Source organism: Vidua macroura, chromosome 2 (assembly GCF_024509145.1).
Source record: "Vidua macroura isolate BioBank_ID:100142 chromosome 2, ASM2450914v1, whole genome shotgun sequence".
NCBI lineage: Eukaryota > Metazoa > Chordata > Aves > Passeriformes > Viduidae > Vidua > Vidua macroura.
The window spans coordinates 102,066,463-102,084,589 of record NC_071572.1 but is presented as its reverse complement, the minus strand read 5'-3'; the positions used below and the strand labels follow the sequence as shown (position 1 = coordinate 102,084,589).

The window sequence follows — 18,127 nt, the reverse complement described above, 5'->3', positions numbered from 1 at the left end:
CCTTGTTTTGAAAATAAACGTCTTGGTATTTTTCGAGTATGCAGATGGCCTCCAGATTTGTTATTAGGGAAATAATAATGAGAACTAAGGAAATCTGATGTTTGAAACAAAGTTTGAGCAATGACTGATGCTCTTTAGTCTTGTTTGTTTTGAATGCTACTAAACACCTGTAGACAGAAAAGAGGGACAATATGTGATAAAACATCTCCCTTGTCCACAAGCACAAAAACCTGAGGTAAAACTGATATTTCTGGCATGCTTTAGGTTCCTGAGCCTGATAAGACCTTTTTTTTTTTTTTTTTTTGGTAGGTTGAATATTTTAATTCTTTTATGTTAGGGTTTGTTTACTTGACAATGGCATGCAAACATGTGGCTTAAGTAATCTGTTGTGTTTTGGCCTCAGGCTAATCAGTTTACTTGGTAAATTGCATAATGTGTTGGCACTATATTCAGTATATCCAAATGTATAACAGTTTATCAGCATGGACAGATTTCTGACTGAAACTGTTTTATATGTGCCCAGCCTGAAGCAAGGATGGATGAGCACTGATCTTTGCAAAATTGTCTTTATTTTAACAGATGTAATGAAGCTTTTATGTGTTGCTCTGTATATACCAGCCACTAGAATAATTCCTGTGTAGTGAGTTTGAAATGTTGTATATGCTCTTCAGTCTGATCTAACCTTTCTCAAGTCAAATAGTATAGCATTACCATTCTTTATGTGTGACTGTGTGCTACTGTTTGAGCAAGCTGTGCTGCCCTAAGGTATGGTTTTTGTGGCAGTAGAATGAAGCTTTAACTTAAAGTCTGCTGAATTTTTAACTCTTAAATATCTGCAGGGAACAACAAAAAAAATTTACTGTACTTGAATGTACTCATGTATTTATTTTACAGATTACGTTTATAGGTTTTGTGGAAGGGATGGATACTGCTCACTTGCAGGTACAGTATATATCTATCTATATTGGAAAATTTCTTCTAAGTAGCACCTAGATTTTTAGATGGAGGAAATTTGGTGTTCAAGAAATGGAATAGATGTATCTTGAGTATTTAAAAGCCTAAATTTCAAATGTCATTGAAATTTGAAAGTAATTATTTTAATATGATAATCAGTGTTTTATATACTCTCTCATAAATCTAAAGATTGTCCAAGGTCATGTTAAAGAAGTGCCTTGTTCATGTTTTTGTGATAGGGAGCTAGAATACTGTTCCAATAAAGCACACAAAGATTATGTAGAGATCCACTGAAAATCATCGTGAGCTGAGGTCAGTGTAATTGGGTATTTTGTAGGACGTTCAGCTGCTTTTCAGCACTTTCAAGGTTCTGCTTTATGACTTTTAGTCATCTTCCAAATATGGACTGAATTAAATCTTGCATACACAAGCTTTACAGTTTGAGAGAGTATAAGTGAGGGATAGAGTAAGATACAGGTAAGAAAATAAAAACTTTACTAGAATTAGCAGCTGTTAGGATTTAGGGGAGGTATGAAATCATCCCCATTGTCATTTGCATTCTCTTTTTTGATTTTGTATTCTCAATGGTTTTTATTTAAATTCAGGAGCTCTCAGCTGTTTCTGTAGAGCTTCCAGATGTTCTGAAATCGCTCCAGTTGCGCAAACTAAAAGAAAATGAGGCTGTGTTTCTAAAAGACTTAAAGAAAACCTCAGGAAAACCTTATGTCATGAAACATCAGGTAAACTTTTTGTGTCTTCTTGCATGTCAGAAGCATTACATTTTGCCTAAAGAGTTTAGACTTACTACACCCTGTCTTGCTTTTGGTTTTGGGCCATCTTAGCCACAGTAGTATTAATATTATATTTCTGTTGTTTCATGAAAATAAACTGTGTTGTATTGTTTACAGAAAATACTTAACAAATATTTAATTATGGTGCTGATCCTGTGCTTCTGCTATGCTATGGTCCTGTTCACTGGCAATTTGGAAAGAATATGAAATTTGTCAGCTTACCTATCTGCTCTGCTCAGAGACCTTTTGTCTTCAGCAGACTGTTTTTTTGGAAAAAGAGGTGCCCAAAATTAAGGGAATGTCCAGTGTTCATAAAACTCAGTGATCGCTTTTCTTAAAAAAAATATATAAATGCTGTTAATGATATAATTTCCATTCTTTTTATTTCTATATTGTTCCCATTATTACCATGCTAATTATATTCTTTCCAATTACAAATATTGCATGTAAGATTAAAGGTAACTCGAAGAAACAGATATCCTATAAACTGAAATATTATATGGCATCAACATGCTCTGGAATACTGTGTTCCTGCACAAATTTTTAACATGAATTCTTTAATAGATTATTGAGTACATGTTATCATGGTTGTGTTACATTATTGCAATGATTTATTCAGAATGCAGACCTTACAAGAATGAAGAAGTCATTCTAGCTATCGCTCTACACAAACTGCTGAATTAATTTCCTTGTATTTAAAATATTTTAAAATTACTTACTCTTCATAAAAATGCATCGAATGAATCCCTTGAAGATTGCTGTGTTTGTTTTCTTGTTGCTCTCTTTTTCAAGAATCAGCTTCCTGAAGTGTTTTGTGTGATGAGACTGTCTCCTTCATTCCCAAGGATCAAAGTTGATTATATATTCACCTTGCTAAGCAAGTATACCGCAGGCATAAGTTATGCAGTGGAAATAAACTCTTCACAAAAACATCAAACGGAGACAACTCATGGAGAAGATGATGACACCAATCAGTCAGTTTCTTCAATTGAAGATGATTTTGTCACTGCTTTTGAACAGTTAGATGAAGACGAACCTTCAAAGATCCTAAGTGCTGGTAAGTTCTTGCACACTTGTAGAAGTTGGTATTTGAAATTTAGGCTGTTAGGATTTAATAAAAAAGTAAATGTAAATAAATTGTAATTTATTTTTACATTAATCATGCTTTTTAAAGGGATATTATGCAACTGAAAAATTAATTTTTTGCTCTTTTCACAACAGTTCACTCATGAACAAAAGATTCTAATATCAGTGTCAGATGGATATCAAATAAAATCTTGTTCTACTTTGTGTGCTAAAAAATACATTAATTTGTCAATGATTAGATTTGTATAATAGGATTTAAAGAAAATGAAAGATTGCTTTAATCATGAATGATGAGCTAGCATTTTGCAACAATAGTAAACTCAGAAGTTGCCATTAAAATCTGTTTGCTGTTGTTCTGTGGAAATTCTTGGTTTTGAAGCAATCTCTTTTTACCTTTTTTTTGTTCAGGTACGTGCAGCTTTACTTCTCAAAACCATCGAGATGCTGCTTCACAGACTATCCCTGCTCAATGTTTAGAAGCTGTTGACTCAAAGATGGTTGTGGGTTCTGCACAACGAAAATCATCTGCCAGATCTTCTACCTTGATTGATATTTTGGGACTTAAGGAGCTGTCCTCAGTAAAGAATTCAGTTACAACCTCAATTTCTGATCCTTGGATACAAAGGAGTTTCTATAAGCCATATAATCCTTCTGATCAAAGTGTTAATTTTTTACGTAAAACATTGTTTTCTTCCTCTCCAGCTGAATCCTCTGAGTCAGATTGCTCCAGCCCAAGCCCCATCATCTTCTTAGATGAAGAAGGGTATCAAAAAAGCTTGAAGGCAAAACTTCAGCTGCCAAAAATTCCAGTAGTAAAAGATGGTATAGAGGATTCAGACTCAGAAGTGAGTGAATTTTTTGATAGTTTTGATCAGTTTGATGAGCTGGAACAAGCCTTGGAAAACTCTTGTAAAATTATTAAGGATCCAATCCTAGGGAATCCTGCCCAGAAAAGGAGGACTGCACATGAAAAATTGTCTTCTGCAGGCATTACAATGAATCCTCAGAAATTCAAGTTTGATCGTCCCACTCTTCCAGCCAATGTAAAGAAACCAACTCCTCGTAAGCCAGAATCACCGTACAGCAGCATCTTCGAGGTGCCGGATTCCCCTCGCCCAGTTCAAACATCAGCGGAAGAGAACGGAGGCTTCTTCAGCCCCATTCGAACATCGGCCTTCAGCCCCCTGGGGAGTTGCGGTTCTTCCAAATGCTTGTGTCGAATTAATCTTGGTGGAGATGGGACAGGTCAAAGTCACCGTGATGCAGCTTATGACAGTTATTCAGCATATGCTGACAGTGTTTCATGTGAAATACTGGGTTCTGTTCTTTTTTCTGAGTCCTCATCAGAACAAATGTGTGCAGAGAATGATTCAAAACACAAAAGGGTGACTTTAAAAGGGAAGAAGAGGCAAGCTGCAGATCTCAAAATGAAAACTAGTAAGGAACCAGAGAAGCAAACAAAATCTAAACATAAGTCACTAATGATAAGAGATAGCATTCAAAAGTTTGCAACTGAATTGGTTGAAAAAAGTTTTGGCAGTGCATTTAAGGACCTCCAAAAAGGTGTTTCTTCATGCACAAATGCACTTTGCCATTTGGCTTCTAGGTTGACTTCTTCAGTCTTTCAAATGGCTTTTTATGAGATCGGAAGACGTAGAGCAATCTCGCTGAAGGAGCGTGCCATTAATGGCATAGCAAACTTTTTGGTGAGCGAAGCTATAACTGGTGCTTTGAAAGAATTGCATCAGGTAAAGAAACAAATATTTAACAACACTGTTGCACGGTTTGCAGCAGACCTCGCTGAAGAACTTGTGTTTGAAGGAATCATGGAAGTATGCCAGTTTTCATATCCATCAACACCTAATGCACAGTCCTCATCATTTGATTATGAAAACAAAGTGGTAAGATCCTATGCCCGAGATTTGTCTGAATCTGTCATTCAGGAGGCATTTATTGAACTATCTCAGGTTGATGTGACCTTCACAACACAAGCAGCCATTAGTGTTTCCATGGACAATATCAAATATGTAAGTGCAGAAAGTATGTTAGAGTCAACACAGACGTCCACAGTTTCTCCTAATTTTAATGATAGGGTAGCACAAAAGCCAATCCAAGACTCCAAGAAAGAATATACAGTACAGCAAGCTCTATTTTGTACCTCTGGTGTTGTGAGTTCAATACCTGTGCCCTTAGCTGGAAGAGCCCTTTGTCAGCAACAGCTTTCCTCTGATGCTTACAAAGTGAAAGTATCCACTGTTCCAGATGCTGGTGACAGTACAAAAATATTCAAAGACTCCGCTCATCCATTTTTCACAAGCAGAACGAGAGAGGAGGAATTGGCTTCTTTCAGAAATATTTATCTAACTTCGGATCACAGTCAAAGTACGGAAAGTACTCCATCCCTTTTCTGTAACCAGAATGATACCAAACTAGCAAATAACAGATCTGGAATGAACAGTAATTCAGAATTAACAAGTGGGTCAAAAGGCATTAATACTTTCTCTGGAACTATGGTAGATATGATAGTAAATGAAGCTTATGAAACCATAACCTCATCCAGAGTAACAAAAGCAGTAGAAGAGTATTCAGATTTTTTAACAAGAAAAGTAATAGATAAAAAGCCTTATGTGCAAGATACTGGTGAAGGCTCCCCCAAGAGCATGTTTGCAGATCATTTGGCCAAGTATGTTATAAAACAATCTGTGGAAGAAAGTAAAACTGTGTTATGCAACACCAGTGAGAGTTTAACATGTAATGTGAGCTCACAGACTTATAGAGGTACCAATCGAAAAGAACAATGTGTGATAAAGAAGCAAGAAGCTGAGAAACAAAGTAATGTTTCTATAATTGTGGAACAACAACAGTTGCCTTTGAATAATCCGTGTAAATTTCTTACTCCAACTCATTCTGTTCAGTGTATTTTAGAATCTAAAGATTCTTGGCAGGATCAAAAAGGAAACAATTTTTCTTCAAAATCACCACCTCCTTGTTCCACTGTAACTTCGGCTAGGCGTGTTCTAGAGGACTGTACTGACACAGGAAGCTGTTCAATAACATGCTTAAACAAGCCTTCCAAAAAAAGCGATACCCAGAAACCATCAGCAGGAGCTTTGAATTACAGGCTGACTGATTGTTTTCTGCATACAAATAGCTTTCCTTCAGAGATGTTTGTCAGTGAAGGTGCTTTGCAGATGGAAGAAAAATCAAGCCTGAAACATGGAAATACCTGTTTAATGCCCGATACACCCCCACCGACTCCTCTAGTACCATGTCAAGGTAGTTCTGAAAGGAACCTAAAAAAACTGTCCAAGAAACTCAAGGGAGAATTAGCAAAGGAATTTGCGCCCGCAACACCACCTTCTACACCCTACAATCCATCCACTACTGATTCGTCTGAAACTGAACATGACTCTTTGGAAAATGAGGAATTTATGCTGAAACTCATGTGGTCGCTTTCTGAAGAAGTGGAAAGTAGTGAAGATGAAGATCATTCTGAAATGCCTGTTGAGAAAGAGGAGCATTCAGCAAAAACAATTCAGTATGCAGATTGCTTAGCTAGCCACATAATTTCAGTAGCGACTGAAATGGCTGCTTCCCATTTAGGTGGTAAAACAAGTGAAAGAGAAGCTGGCAGGCAGGCTCAGTTAGGGATGCAAAAGAAAAGATGCAGATATACTGCATTTGTAAATATCCCAGAAGAGACGTGCAATTCACTGTGGAATTATGCAGGGGATATGGCAGGAAAAGTCATCAATGAGGCCAAGAAAGTAGTGAAATCAAGGCATTGCAAGCTGTTGAGGTTGAAGCGGGTTAACTGCCAGGTGGATTGCTTTTATTTGAGTAAAGGTGATAAAGATGGTAATTCAAAAGAATGGTGTGGCCCAGTACAGGACCAGTGGCTGGGGGGGAGAGATTCACCTGGGCTTCCTTTACCACAAGGTTCAGGCACGACAGGTTTGACTTCCAAGTACCCGAGCTGTGAAAGTGTGACTGACGAGTACGCAGATCATGTTATCCGGGTTCTGAAAAGAGAAGGAGGTAATGCTGAGCTGTTAGTGGATCAGTACGCCAGCAGACTTGCTTACAGGTCTATCAAATCGGGCTTGCAGCAAGCTGCTAGAAAAACCAAATTCAGATACAGCAAAAAGACATTTCCTGGGCAAAATGCACAGGTGAATGGTAAGCTGGAGTTGATCAAAGCAGGGAATAAAGATGCCGTTGAGCAGCTGAAAAGCAGCATTCATCGCTGTGAAAGCCAAATGTTTGAGAGGAGTGTCTGCGCACAGAGAATGGAATGTACAGAGTTGTTACATTTTTCTGAATCCCTTGCTCACAGTATCACTTGTGATGTCAGGAAGAAACTGAAAATGTCTGGAGCGTGTTTGCCAAAGTCTCTTACAGATTCCTGTCTGTATAAAAAGACTGAATTTGATGAAGTCACAGGGGATCTCATTAAAACACGGTTTTCTAGAACATTTCTTCCTTTCTCCCCAGATCATAAACTCTATCATAGTACAGGTAATATAAATGAAAATGGCTACAGTGAAGGTATAATTCAAGCTATAGAACAATATGCTAAGAAAGTAGCAGATGATACTCTAGAAATGAGTTTAGAGTCAGCTGTTCTCCATGTGGCTGGAACCAGAAAAAATGGGGATAAGCTCTTGTACACAGAGAAACTGTCTCCTTTTTCTGGAACTGTGTGTAGATGCTGCAGTATGAAGGAACATCGGTACTGTAGAGAAAATATGTCCCATCATCTACCTGCACAAGGATCCTGCAGTCCAGTGAGGCATTTTCTTCATTCTGGATTGGGTGGTGCCTGTCAAAATTCAAGAGTGTATCAGCTCGATATTCCCAAAATTCACGTTGATGTAGAACAGAGGACGGTGTTTGCTGACAAGGGGGCTACTGCAGCCACAGAGAAAGCAGAAAGAGAGCTGAGTTACACAAGTCTGACAGCTGACAGTGGTATTGGACAAGATGGAGTCAGTTTTGCTGAAAGCCTTACTACTGAAATAATGACATCAGCTATGACTAATATTGGTCAGACAGTTACCATAAGGTAATACTATTTTTATCTTATTTTTTGAATTTTGTACCAGAAAAAGAATTGTTAATACAAATACGTGCTCAGAAGGAATTTTAATATATATTTTCTTAGAAAGATACACTTTATGCTCTGAATGTCTTCTTTTTCTTCTTATATTTAAATGACTCAGAACTAGGGAAAAAATGTTTTTTTTTCACCTATTTGAGCTTGAAATCAAGGATGCTATGTATATTAGCACACATATATTCCAGTAGGTGACTAATAAGTGGAACTTTTTGTTTCAACTTCAAAATAGTACCTACAGTTGCATATACTAGCCCTTACAGGTTTTGTTGATCTATGAGCCGTGACAGAATCCAGGTTTGTTCCCTGTTCATACTTCCTCTTCAGCATCTGATGCTGGTCAAATGAGCCATTGCTTTGTAGTATGAAGACTTCATTTTTTTTATTATGGCTGTGTTGTGATAGTGTCTTTACTCCTAGGAAAAAAAGTAAAAGAAAAAATAACCTGTTACTTTAAGAAAAATCAAATTACTAAACCACACTTCAGCTTATAAAATAGTAATACAATAACGAAGGAATTGACTTTTAAATTCTTGTGTATTTAGCAAAGAGTAACATACTGTTTCATTTACTAAGTCTATAAATAGGAACTATTTGCCACAGTAAATTTGTGGCAAACAGCTGTTTCCTGAAACAGATTGTGCTGTGATCAGAGTGAAATCTTTTCAGGTTCCAGAGCAATCTGTACCTTTTTCTTTTTTTTTCATTTTGAAGTAATACTTATATTCCTAATACTTTTTTTTTGGAGGGGAATTCCTCACACTGGTTTCTTGAGGGGTATCTTGATGAAAAATAAATTGATTTTTGTATGTTCAGTGGCTAAAGGCCACAGTGGGACTGAACTAAATTTTTCAAGGTTTGATATGGAACACATACATACTAACAGCATAAAAGTGCTCTTGAGTATATTTTTGGTCTTTGCACAACAGGGTTGAGTCTTTACTTGATGTGTGATGAAATAAGAAAGTGGTGGTGATGTTTTCCTCTACCTATGGTATCAAAGATGGCACTTTTTTTTTTTTTTTTGTTGGTTTGTTTGTTTGTTTGTTTTAATAAGGAATTCAAACTTCTTTAAATGAGTTTTTTAAAGTGTCTTCTAAAGATTAACTTGTATGGGGTATGGTTGCTTGACTGGTTTTTGAATAGAAAAATTAAACTTACTTCCTGAGGGGAAAAATTCTGTACAAGTCATGCATTGCTACACTTTCTTGAAGGAGAAAAACAAATCTTTTTTTTGCAGAAAACTTTGTTAAAAATGGAATCCTAATATTTTAGTCACCAGTTTATACTTAAGCACTTTGCCCTCAGTAGCAGACCACTTAAGTGCTTGTACTGAAGGCAGGTCAGGGGAAATAGCCAAGCTGTCCTAGGGTGAGCAAGTTCAGAAATGGTAAATCTTCTGCTTGACAATTGTACTTTGATACACAGTCAGTAAGGCTACAGTGACTTCTGTGCTTCATGGCAAATAATATTCTAAATGAGAGAATTCTTTGTACCACTCTCTTTGTTTTCTAATGAAAGAATTCCAAATAGCAATCCCTGATATAAGCCTACTGATGTTTCAGATTAATTTGGTTGCACTATTTCTTGTGTTAAAAATAGGGCAAAAATTAAGGGATTTCCCACCTTTTCTTTTCCAGTGGAATTTAATGTCTTTGGAATGGAGTTAAATTGCTGAGAATGAACTAAACACAGATCAGCATGAAATGCAGTGATGTTTTTTTGTCTTAAATTTTTGTTTAGCTCTGTTGGAAGAGAAGGATTTCACTCTGTTGAATCTGTTGTTAGCCAGCAAATGAGTCTTAGTATTGGTGATGATAGCACTGGGAGTTGGTCCAATCTAAGTTTTGAAGATGAACATCCTGATGAGAGCAGCAGTTTTCTTCACCTAAGTGACAGGTAATTATAAAGATGCTAGTATAGTTAAAAAGTTACCTTGACATCAAATAACTTGTCATCAAGTGATATTTCTCCTAGGGTTTGGGGGAGAAGAGATTATTTTTGTGTTGAACACACAATGGCTTTTTTATTAAAAATGGCTCTAATATCATGATTTTGTTTTCTTACAAAATATTGTTGGCCATGAATGTTCATACTCTGTAAAATATATGAAGAGTGCATTGTCATTGATGCCAGGGAATCACATCAAGTAAAACTGTACATATAAAATTTAAGTATTAGCAAAAGATGTAAACATTTTAAAAACAACCACCCTATGTAAAATACCGCTTGAAAATAGAGTTTATAAGTTGTGCTCTAAAATATTAAAACTTAATCCTTGAGAAAATGTTTTCTATAAATTCATTTATTTTTGAAAAAATGTAATAGCTTAATTTGCATAATGAGCTTTTACAGCTATTTTTGTCTTTTTTGGGACTGGAATTTATAAGCTGCTCTAGCTGACATTGGTGGAGTATTTATATACTGCCAGCCATGCACTTGCAGGTCTGTAATACTGGAACTTACCTGTTCAGGGTAGTAACTTTTTCTAGAGAGATTCTCACTGATTCCACTGGTTCCTGGCTGATTGATAACTAACAAAGATTAGAATGGCAGGTCTAAAATTTGCAGTGTCTCTGCCTGTTTCCAGGGAGAATTATACTGAGAGTTGTGGCCCGAGCTTCTATATAAGGAATGTATGAGAAATGAGTAAACTTAGTTTTTTATGATTGATATAACAAAATTCAGAATTTCTGTTGAAGAATAGCAGAAATGGGAGATTTTTTCTTTAGTTAGTACTTCCAGTATTGCTGAGATTAAAGAAAGTATGGAAGACATGCTTGTTTAAGTAATATCTAATTAAGTTATTTGGTACCAATGTGAAACTACTCAGTTAAATGTCTGCAGAATTTTTCATGTTTTGCTTAACTAAATAATTTAATCAAACTACTACTACAATTTATCACTCATACACCTTAATAATTTTGTAAAAGAATGCATTAACTCAATTATTTTAGTAAAACATCATCTCTTGAACAAGTGAAAATGATGATGAAAATCATGTATAAGGGATAATATTCACTATATTGCCAATTACACAATAAAATATAGATTAGTTGATAAAGGGGAAAAGTATAAAAAAAAATCTGGACCAGTCGTGCCTGTGTTGTCTTTGTTATTTGTTTATCATTCCCAAAACAGATGTAAATGAAAAGAAGGTAATTTTTATAACTTGGAAGAAAATCTGTGGCTCATTTGAGAAGGAATGACCTGAGTTAACATGTTAGTCATAGAAGGGGAGGCATAATTTGGATAGTAAGGTGTTGATGGTAGAAATAGGCATGTGCAAATTGATCAGCTGGTTTTACAGAACTAATTGTGGCTTGGTCACAGCACGTGTGTTCATCTGTGTTGCTGAGGTTTATCAGGTGGAAGGAAGGATCTGGGCTTGTTGCCCTGTGTAAACAAAGATAGTTGTGGTTTAACCCCAGCTGACAACTAAGTCCCACGCAGCCAGTGAGTCACTTCTGCCAAGGTGGATGGGGGTGAGAATTGGAAGAGTTTAAGTGAGAACACTCATGTGTTGAGTTAAAGATGGTTTAACAGGTAAAGCAAAAGCCATGCACAGGCAAAGCAAAACAAGAAATTAATTCCCTGCATCCTGTGGGCAGCTCTATTAAGATCAAAAGTATTTAGAGAACTTGCTAGTTAGTTATGCAGGGAAGTGCTTGTGTCTTCTGCTTTTCATGCCTAAATTTGGTGACTTAAATTTAGAATTAAAAAGTTCTTGAGCTTTCTCTCTAGTTGATTTGTAGGTATAAGCATAGACGTAGACATAGGCTTTTCATTCAGCATCCAGGTTGGGTTATAACTCAGAGCAGAAGCATCTTGCTTTTCTCATGATTCTTCTGCTGGCTGTTGTTGAAGAGCTGCATGAACCATTACAGAGGCATTATAATGCCTTTGTCTGTTTCTTGCTTGTTTTGTGGAACAGGAGTTTATTTTAAAGACTGCTAATTTGGCTGTTAATTAGGAAAAGGTCTCATCCCTTTCTCATACCTCACTGTAATCATATGGTTCAAGATATATGATTATTTCAGACCAAGATTGAGCTCTGTAAAGTGCATTGTCTCTTAGCTAATCAGAACAGTAGGGTGCAGAGGTTACTCTGTTAGATTATGAATTCTTTACCTTTTAGTCTGTAGACCAGTGCAGCTTTTACTTCTGTTTTTGTTTTGCATTTGTAACTTCCAGTGAGAGAGGCACTGTGAGTGCAAAGTATTTAATACTGATATATTAATTTTTTTATACCTGTAATTTAACAATTTTAAGACAAATTTAATATTTCTTATAAAGTGTGATAGTCTCACACAATAGATTGAGAAATGTTTTTTAGACCAGGATTGCATTCACTGCAAGTTGGTTTCTTCAGAAGCTTCTGCTCTGTAATTTTCTTTTTTCTTGTTAACAAGAGAACTCTTGGAATTTTCTTTGGACATGTAGTCTAAATAAGCAATAATGTACTGAATAAGGTACTTGAAACTTCTTAAACTTTTTTCATGTTATTTGAGTGTGTTTGTATTGTAGACTTGCTAACCTGCTGTTCAGTTTTGAAATTGGGATCCAAGCAGGCATGCTGGAGAACAAGGGACACTGATAGGTGATAATGTTACTGGCAAACACTTGAAATAGATCAGTGTCTGCCTCTTGAAATGTTTTCTTCCATCATTCTGCTGTTTGCCATGAGTGGAAATGAGCTTCAACAGTCACATAAAACTTAGGTGGAGAAACATCTTCTTGCAGTTGTTCTCTGCAGTTACTCCACGACTTCTCATGCCATCTCCAGTAGACAGTCTACTTTCTTGAAGAATGCTGGATATTTGGAAGTCCTGTTCTTGGAAGGCTTCCAGACATGCTCTGGGGGAGGTATGAAGTTGGGGAATGAGATTTAATCATATGAGTTGCTCAGTGTTGCACATATTGACAGGCTTAACAAATTGTCCTATTTATATTGACTGAAATTAATGAGTGTAAGAACATGTTTAGTTTTTTCAGTTTTTTGCATTAGGTTGAATGTAGTCATAGAATAAATGCAGTATTTTTGTGAACTGTGAGTGAAGTAATCTCTTCAGTATTGTTTTCATAGATTTATAAACCTCCTTTTTTTAAAAGATCAACTTGCAGAACAGTATTAATTTTTTTTAAAAATTCTTTATTCTAGGAATTCCTTCTCTCTGGGTTTTTGGAGTGAGATGGAAGGATTTTGTATGTGAAGTTGTCTTCACAATGCATAATTTTATTAACTGTTAGCTGCTCCTTAAGCAAATAATACAGATGTAATCTATTTTCTTATGAGTAATCCTTTTGAGATTGTTAGCTTTTAGAAATAATAAGCAATGTGCTTAGACCTGAGGACAGAACTCCTGCTAGCACTGATCTGAAAAATTAATGAGTACAAATTAATACTTTCACCAGTGTACTGAAACCTGCTAGTTTTGCATTATTGTGCACATTGCTGCTCTGGATAGCACTGAGAGTCATGTTTGTTCCTGTAAACCTAGAAGGTTTCAGTGCTCTTGCATTAAATGTTTTAACAAAAGAGTTGTAAGGAAAATTAAGGTTCTAGTTTGAGCTATTGTTTTTTTCTAGTTCAGCTGTCTTCTCTTCTTCTCCTGGCAGTAATGGTAACAGCAGTAGCTGGAGCAGTCTTGGTTTAGAAGGGGATATGTATGAGGAGAATTTATCCTTTCCAACATCAGACAGGTTGGTTGAGTTGAGAAATATAAACCAGATGGGTTCCTCATAATTAATGCATGAAATCATCATTTTTGAAAATAAAAATACAGTACATTTTTTATGCTGATACATTATTCACACTCTTGTCACTTAATCACAATATGAGTTTTTCATTAATTAATCCACCCTGATGATTAAATTTTTCTGTGCTAAAACTGATTAATGTATTTTGCTTGCAATAGGGTCCCTTTTTTGCATGTTCTTGCCTGCATTTTATAAGTCTTTAGATTTACTTTTTTTCATGCAGACTAGAGATTGCTTCCTACAGGATTTCTGTTTTTTTTTCCCTTTAGCTTGTGTAAACTTTCAGAATTGCATAGTAATTGGTTTTTATAGACCACTTAGGCTTACCTATAGCTATTCATATCTATGATATAAGGTGGTTGAACCTTTTCACATACAAAGCAAAACTATTAAAATCAATAAGTAGCACCTTTAACACCTTTCTCATTTCTCTCTTCTCTCTTCTTTTCCTAAGAGAAAATCTTGTGACATTGATGATAAGTCTGTTTACAACATGAAATGGTGTGAGAAGCAAAGCTGCTTTTCATGATCACTCCTTAATTCTTTTATGATTTTCTTGTTGTTTAACGTTCATTACAGTCTTAGAATTTACTATGTTTACTGCATATATTGGATTGTATTCAAATTTTTGTTTTCTTAATTAAAATACAGTGATGGAACAGAAGATAAAGATGAAGATTCCAAGGATGCTGTAGAAGGTACTGTCAGTTCCTGCATATACTAGTGTTGTTGTCCTGTGCACTGTACATTAAGTTTTTGTTAATTCTTTGCCTTTGTAGTCTGCAAAACAAGGTGACAACTCTATTATCCCTATTCATCATAATGAATGTCAGTCAAGCGTCAGAATGTTTGATTAATGCCCTACATAATCCTCTTAATACGCTGAAATTTGCAGCCTTTGGGAAGTGCTAGTTACTTACTGATGCTTACATGAATTTATTAACATAAGGTAGGGAACTTTGATCAGCTTGTTGAAAGTGTGAATTTATATGCAGAGCTTAACTTTTAAAAAAAATATTTGTTTAGGAGCCATGGCAATGCATCTGCATGGCTGTGTTCAAAATGCTGAAGAAGTTACTCAAACTGGGCAGATTAATCTTGGGAGAGAGTCACGAAAAAACAATAAAAATCTTGGATTTGATGCATTTGCTATTTTCTCTTTCTTCTTGGTGAGGTATAACATAAGGTCTATCCAGAATCTTGTTACAACTTTGTGGTTTGTTAGAAGGTCTCTATGCTCTGGTTCCACTGTGATTGATGCACCAAAGTTTGTTAACTGAGAACAGCCTGAACACACGGTGTGTGAAGATTGTTTTAAGATGAGCTGATGTTAGAACAAGTTGTAACAGAGCTCTTCTTTGTGTTGGGTATGTTCTGAAGATAAAATAAGCATTTACAGAAACCTCTGCTACTTCCTTACAGAGGATATTCTGCTTTGTTGCACATCTTCAAGTAGTCATAGTGTAAGCAGAAAGATATGTGGGTTTTTGGTTGGAGTTTTTTTCTCTCTTTTTAAGCTCCTGGAAAATGTATATAAGTAACCAACATCTCTTCATTGTATTAAATGAGATGTGACTCTAAGGATATAAGAAAATAAAGCTATATTAATGAGCATTTATTTTCTCAGAATAATTGTAATTAAAATATGTTCTGCTCTGTAGGTTTCATCTGCTTTATCAATATGTTTTTGTTTTCTTTGATCTCAACTTTAAAAAGCTCTGGCATCTCAAATACTCAAATTGCTCAATTAGGATAGTGATTGGATTTTTTTCTTTACGTGGTTTAGGTGTCACCTACTGTCTGTAGTGCAGTAGACTGCTTTATACTGTATTAAGGATTTTCTAGTGAAATTTTTCCAGTGTAAGTTCCTCACCTTCTCAGTATTGTTTTGAAAAGGCTCTTTCTGTTGTGCAATTGTAGGACTGTTTAAACAGTGTGCTGGGTAGAACACTTTGTTCCTGGTCTTGTACATTTGGAAGTTCTGTTCATGTCATACCTGGAAATGTCTAGCTTTTTCTAAGCTGACTGTGCCTTGGTCACCAAAGAATTTGAATCAAAACCTTATTATCAAATGTACATCGATTTTATAAGACTAAAAAATGTACAAAAATTTCCCAGCAGTGTTACCACAATGTTTTTCACCCACTATCATAATTTTTTCTAAAATTGTTCTTTCTCCTCTAAAGAAGTTAAATTTAGGGGCTCCTAGACAAATAATCTGTTAGCCACAGAAAGCACTGTTTTGTTTTACAGTTTTGCTAGTTAATTTTCTCTTGCTTTTACTTCTGGGGAATCTGTTTCAACTTGCTTGACTTTGCCACTTGGAAATTAATAGCTTATGTACCTCAATTTTCATAACTTTAGTTGGAAGAGTATTGAGATTGAGGTAAACTCAACATGAATATATGTTTTTGTTGCTATTATATTCCATGTTTCTAGAGTCAAGTTCAGTAGTCTGGAAGCAGTGACTCCAGCTTGAAGAGCACTACATACGTGCCTAGTTGTTTCTGGGAGTGTGACAGAGGATCTCTGTGGTAGCTGGATACAGAAACTCAGTTTGGGAACAGAAGTTGACTGTAGTTCCTAAGTGTTATTAACACAACTACTCTTGCAATGCTGTAAAATTTTTGGAACTTACGCTGTAAAAGAAATGTTAAAAAACTGGATATGCCTCAGTAAAACCAGCTGTATATTTTGGAAAAGTTCAAGAAGCAGTCTGATCAGTGCAGGAAAGAATTCAGAAATACACACTTCTTAAAATGAGTTAGATGAAGGCATGGCAAAAAATAGCAGCTGGAAATGGAAGGAGCTGATGGACCACGTGAGAGCCATTGCTGTTCACTTTATGAAAGTCTATGCTAAATTTCTTGGCATTGGAATATACATTATAGTTTAGGTATCTTTTAATATGTAGCTATGTTTGCACACAGTTGGAAATGAGATAAGCAGTACTTCCTAAGGGGAAAATTTTGAAACACTTGAGACCAATCCTAATTTTTTCCTTTCATATTATCTGTGTATACTAAATCAAAGGTTTTTTTAGATAATACAGTCTATAAACAGTGAATTACAGAGATTTTTTTGAAACAATCTGAAGCTATAGATTTGCTTATTTTATATTTAATGTTAGGTTTGGAGCAAGTACGAAAAACTTTATCAATAATGAATATTGATCTGGAGCCAAATCTAGTGGACCCACAGCTCAGAGCAGCACTCCAGTGGCTGGCAGCTTCTGAAACAGAGGTGTCTGATCTTCACTTTCGTGACACTGCTGCAAGGGAATTTGTCTTCGTAAGTACTGAGGCTTAATGGGTGGTGGGAAAGGGGAAGGATTTCCTTGACATCCATTTGCTGTGATATACCAGCTGCTATTACTTCATTTGCTGTTCACTGCTGAGGAAAACCATTTTTTAAATCCTGAGAGGTCAAAGTGGAACAGCATATTTCACCTGTGTATAAATCATACATAAACCAGTAGTCATCAAAGCTGATTGTTTCACTTCTTCACTTAAAAGTGTTTTACTCCAAAAAGGATGCAATTACATCATTTTTGTTTGGTGAAAATTATACTTTTTCAAGCATTTTTACTTAGTATTTAATTGTTTATAAATTGAATATTTCTGAGAACTTGGTCATGCAGATTTTTTTCTAACTTAATGTGTTCTGCTTAGGGTTGGTTTTTTTGTTTATGTTTTGTTGGGTTTTTTTTTAATAGCTAAGATGCATTTTCTCGTGAGAAGGAAATTTAGTTTTGAAGTAAATATTATGTCTTTATTCTGTAAGCTACTAAATCCAAAACTACTACAAAGAACACTCAATAAGATTGTTTTATTCTTAGGTGCCTTTACTTTTGTTTTATTAATCAGACTTTCAAAGAACTGGGCATTAGCAATTTGTGTGTCTTTGGAAAGGCTCAGTATTTTGGTATGAATACTGTCCTGAGTATTTCCATCAGAAACACATGAGAGAAACTTATTATTTCAATAAAATCATAAAAATGATTCTTTCATGGCTGCACATCAAACTACACATGATAATCTGGATTTTCTTACATTAAACCTATATTATTTAATCAACCAAGAAATGACTTTAACATTACCTTGTTATGGAAAGGCTAACTTAATAGATATATAGGCATTGTCAATAATGATGAGGTTCATAAGAATGGTAATTATAAAATATTTGTAGTTTGTAACCTGATAATGTGAAAAACTGGTAATGTGATGCCATTAATAGCATTTTAACAATTAAGATATTGGCAAAAATGACTTACTGTACTTACCAGTATATTAAGGAAGAAAAAGCTTGCTCTCAGTTCTCAAATTTAATATTGACTCTTTAGCTTGGGGTTTCCCAAAGTTTACATCATCAGTTCAGGAAAAAAGTGGAGTTACTGGGAGGTAAAGGTCAGTATGACAAA

At 35.5% G+C, this 18,127-nt stretch overlaps 1 protein-coding gene across 5 annotated transcripts in view; it reads left to right on the top strand.

Annotated features, from left to right (window-relative positions):
- Positions 1-18,127, top strand: part of AKAP11 (A-kinase anchoring protein 11) — a 42,627-nt gene that overhangs the window by 16,733 nt on the left and 7,767 nt on the right. Inside the window, exons 4-11 of one of the 5 annotated variants that reach the window (XM_053970217.1) lie at positions 895-942; positions 1,560-1,694; positions 2,538-2,802; positions 3,240-7,896; positions 9,691-9,846; positions 13,567-13,650; positions 14,359-14,405; positions 16,838-16,998. In XM_053970217.1, coding sequence (XP_053826192.1) covers positions 895-942; positions 1,560-1,694; positions 2,538-2,802; positions 3,240-7,896; positions 9,691-9,846; positions 13,567-13,650; positions 14,359-14,405; positions 16,838-16,998 — 5,553 coding nt within the window. Of the gene's footprint in view, positions 1-894; positions 943-1,559; positions 1,695-2,537; positions 2,803-3,239; positions 7,897-9,690; positions 9,847-13,536; positions 13,651-14,358; positions 14,406-16,837; positions 16,999-18,127 lie in introns of all 5 variants that reach the window. The other 4 variants (XM_053970216.1, XM_053970219.1, XM_053970218.1 and 1 more) reach the window with 4 other exon arrangements.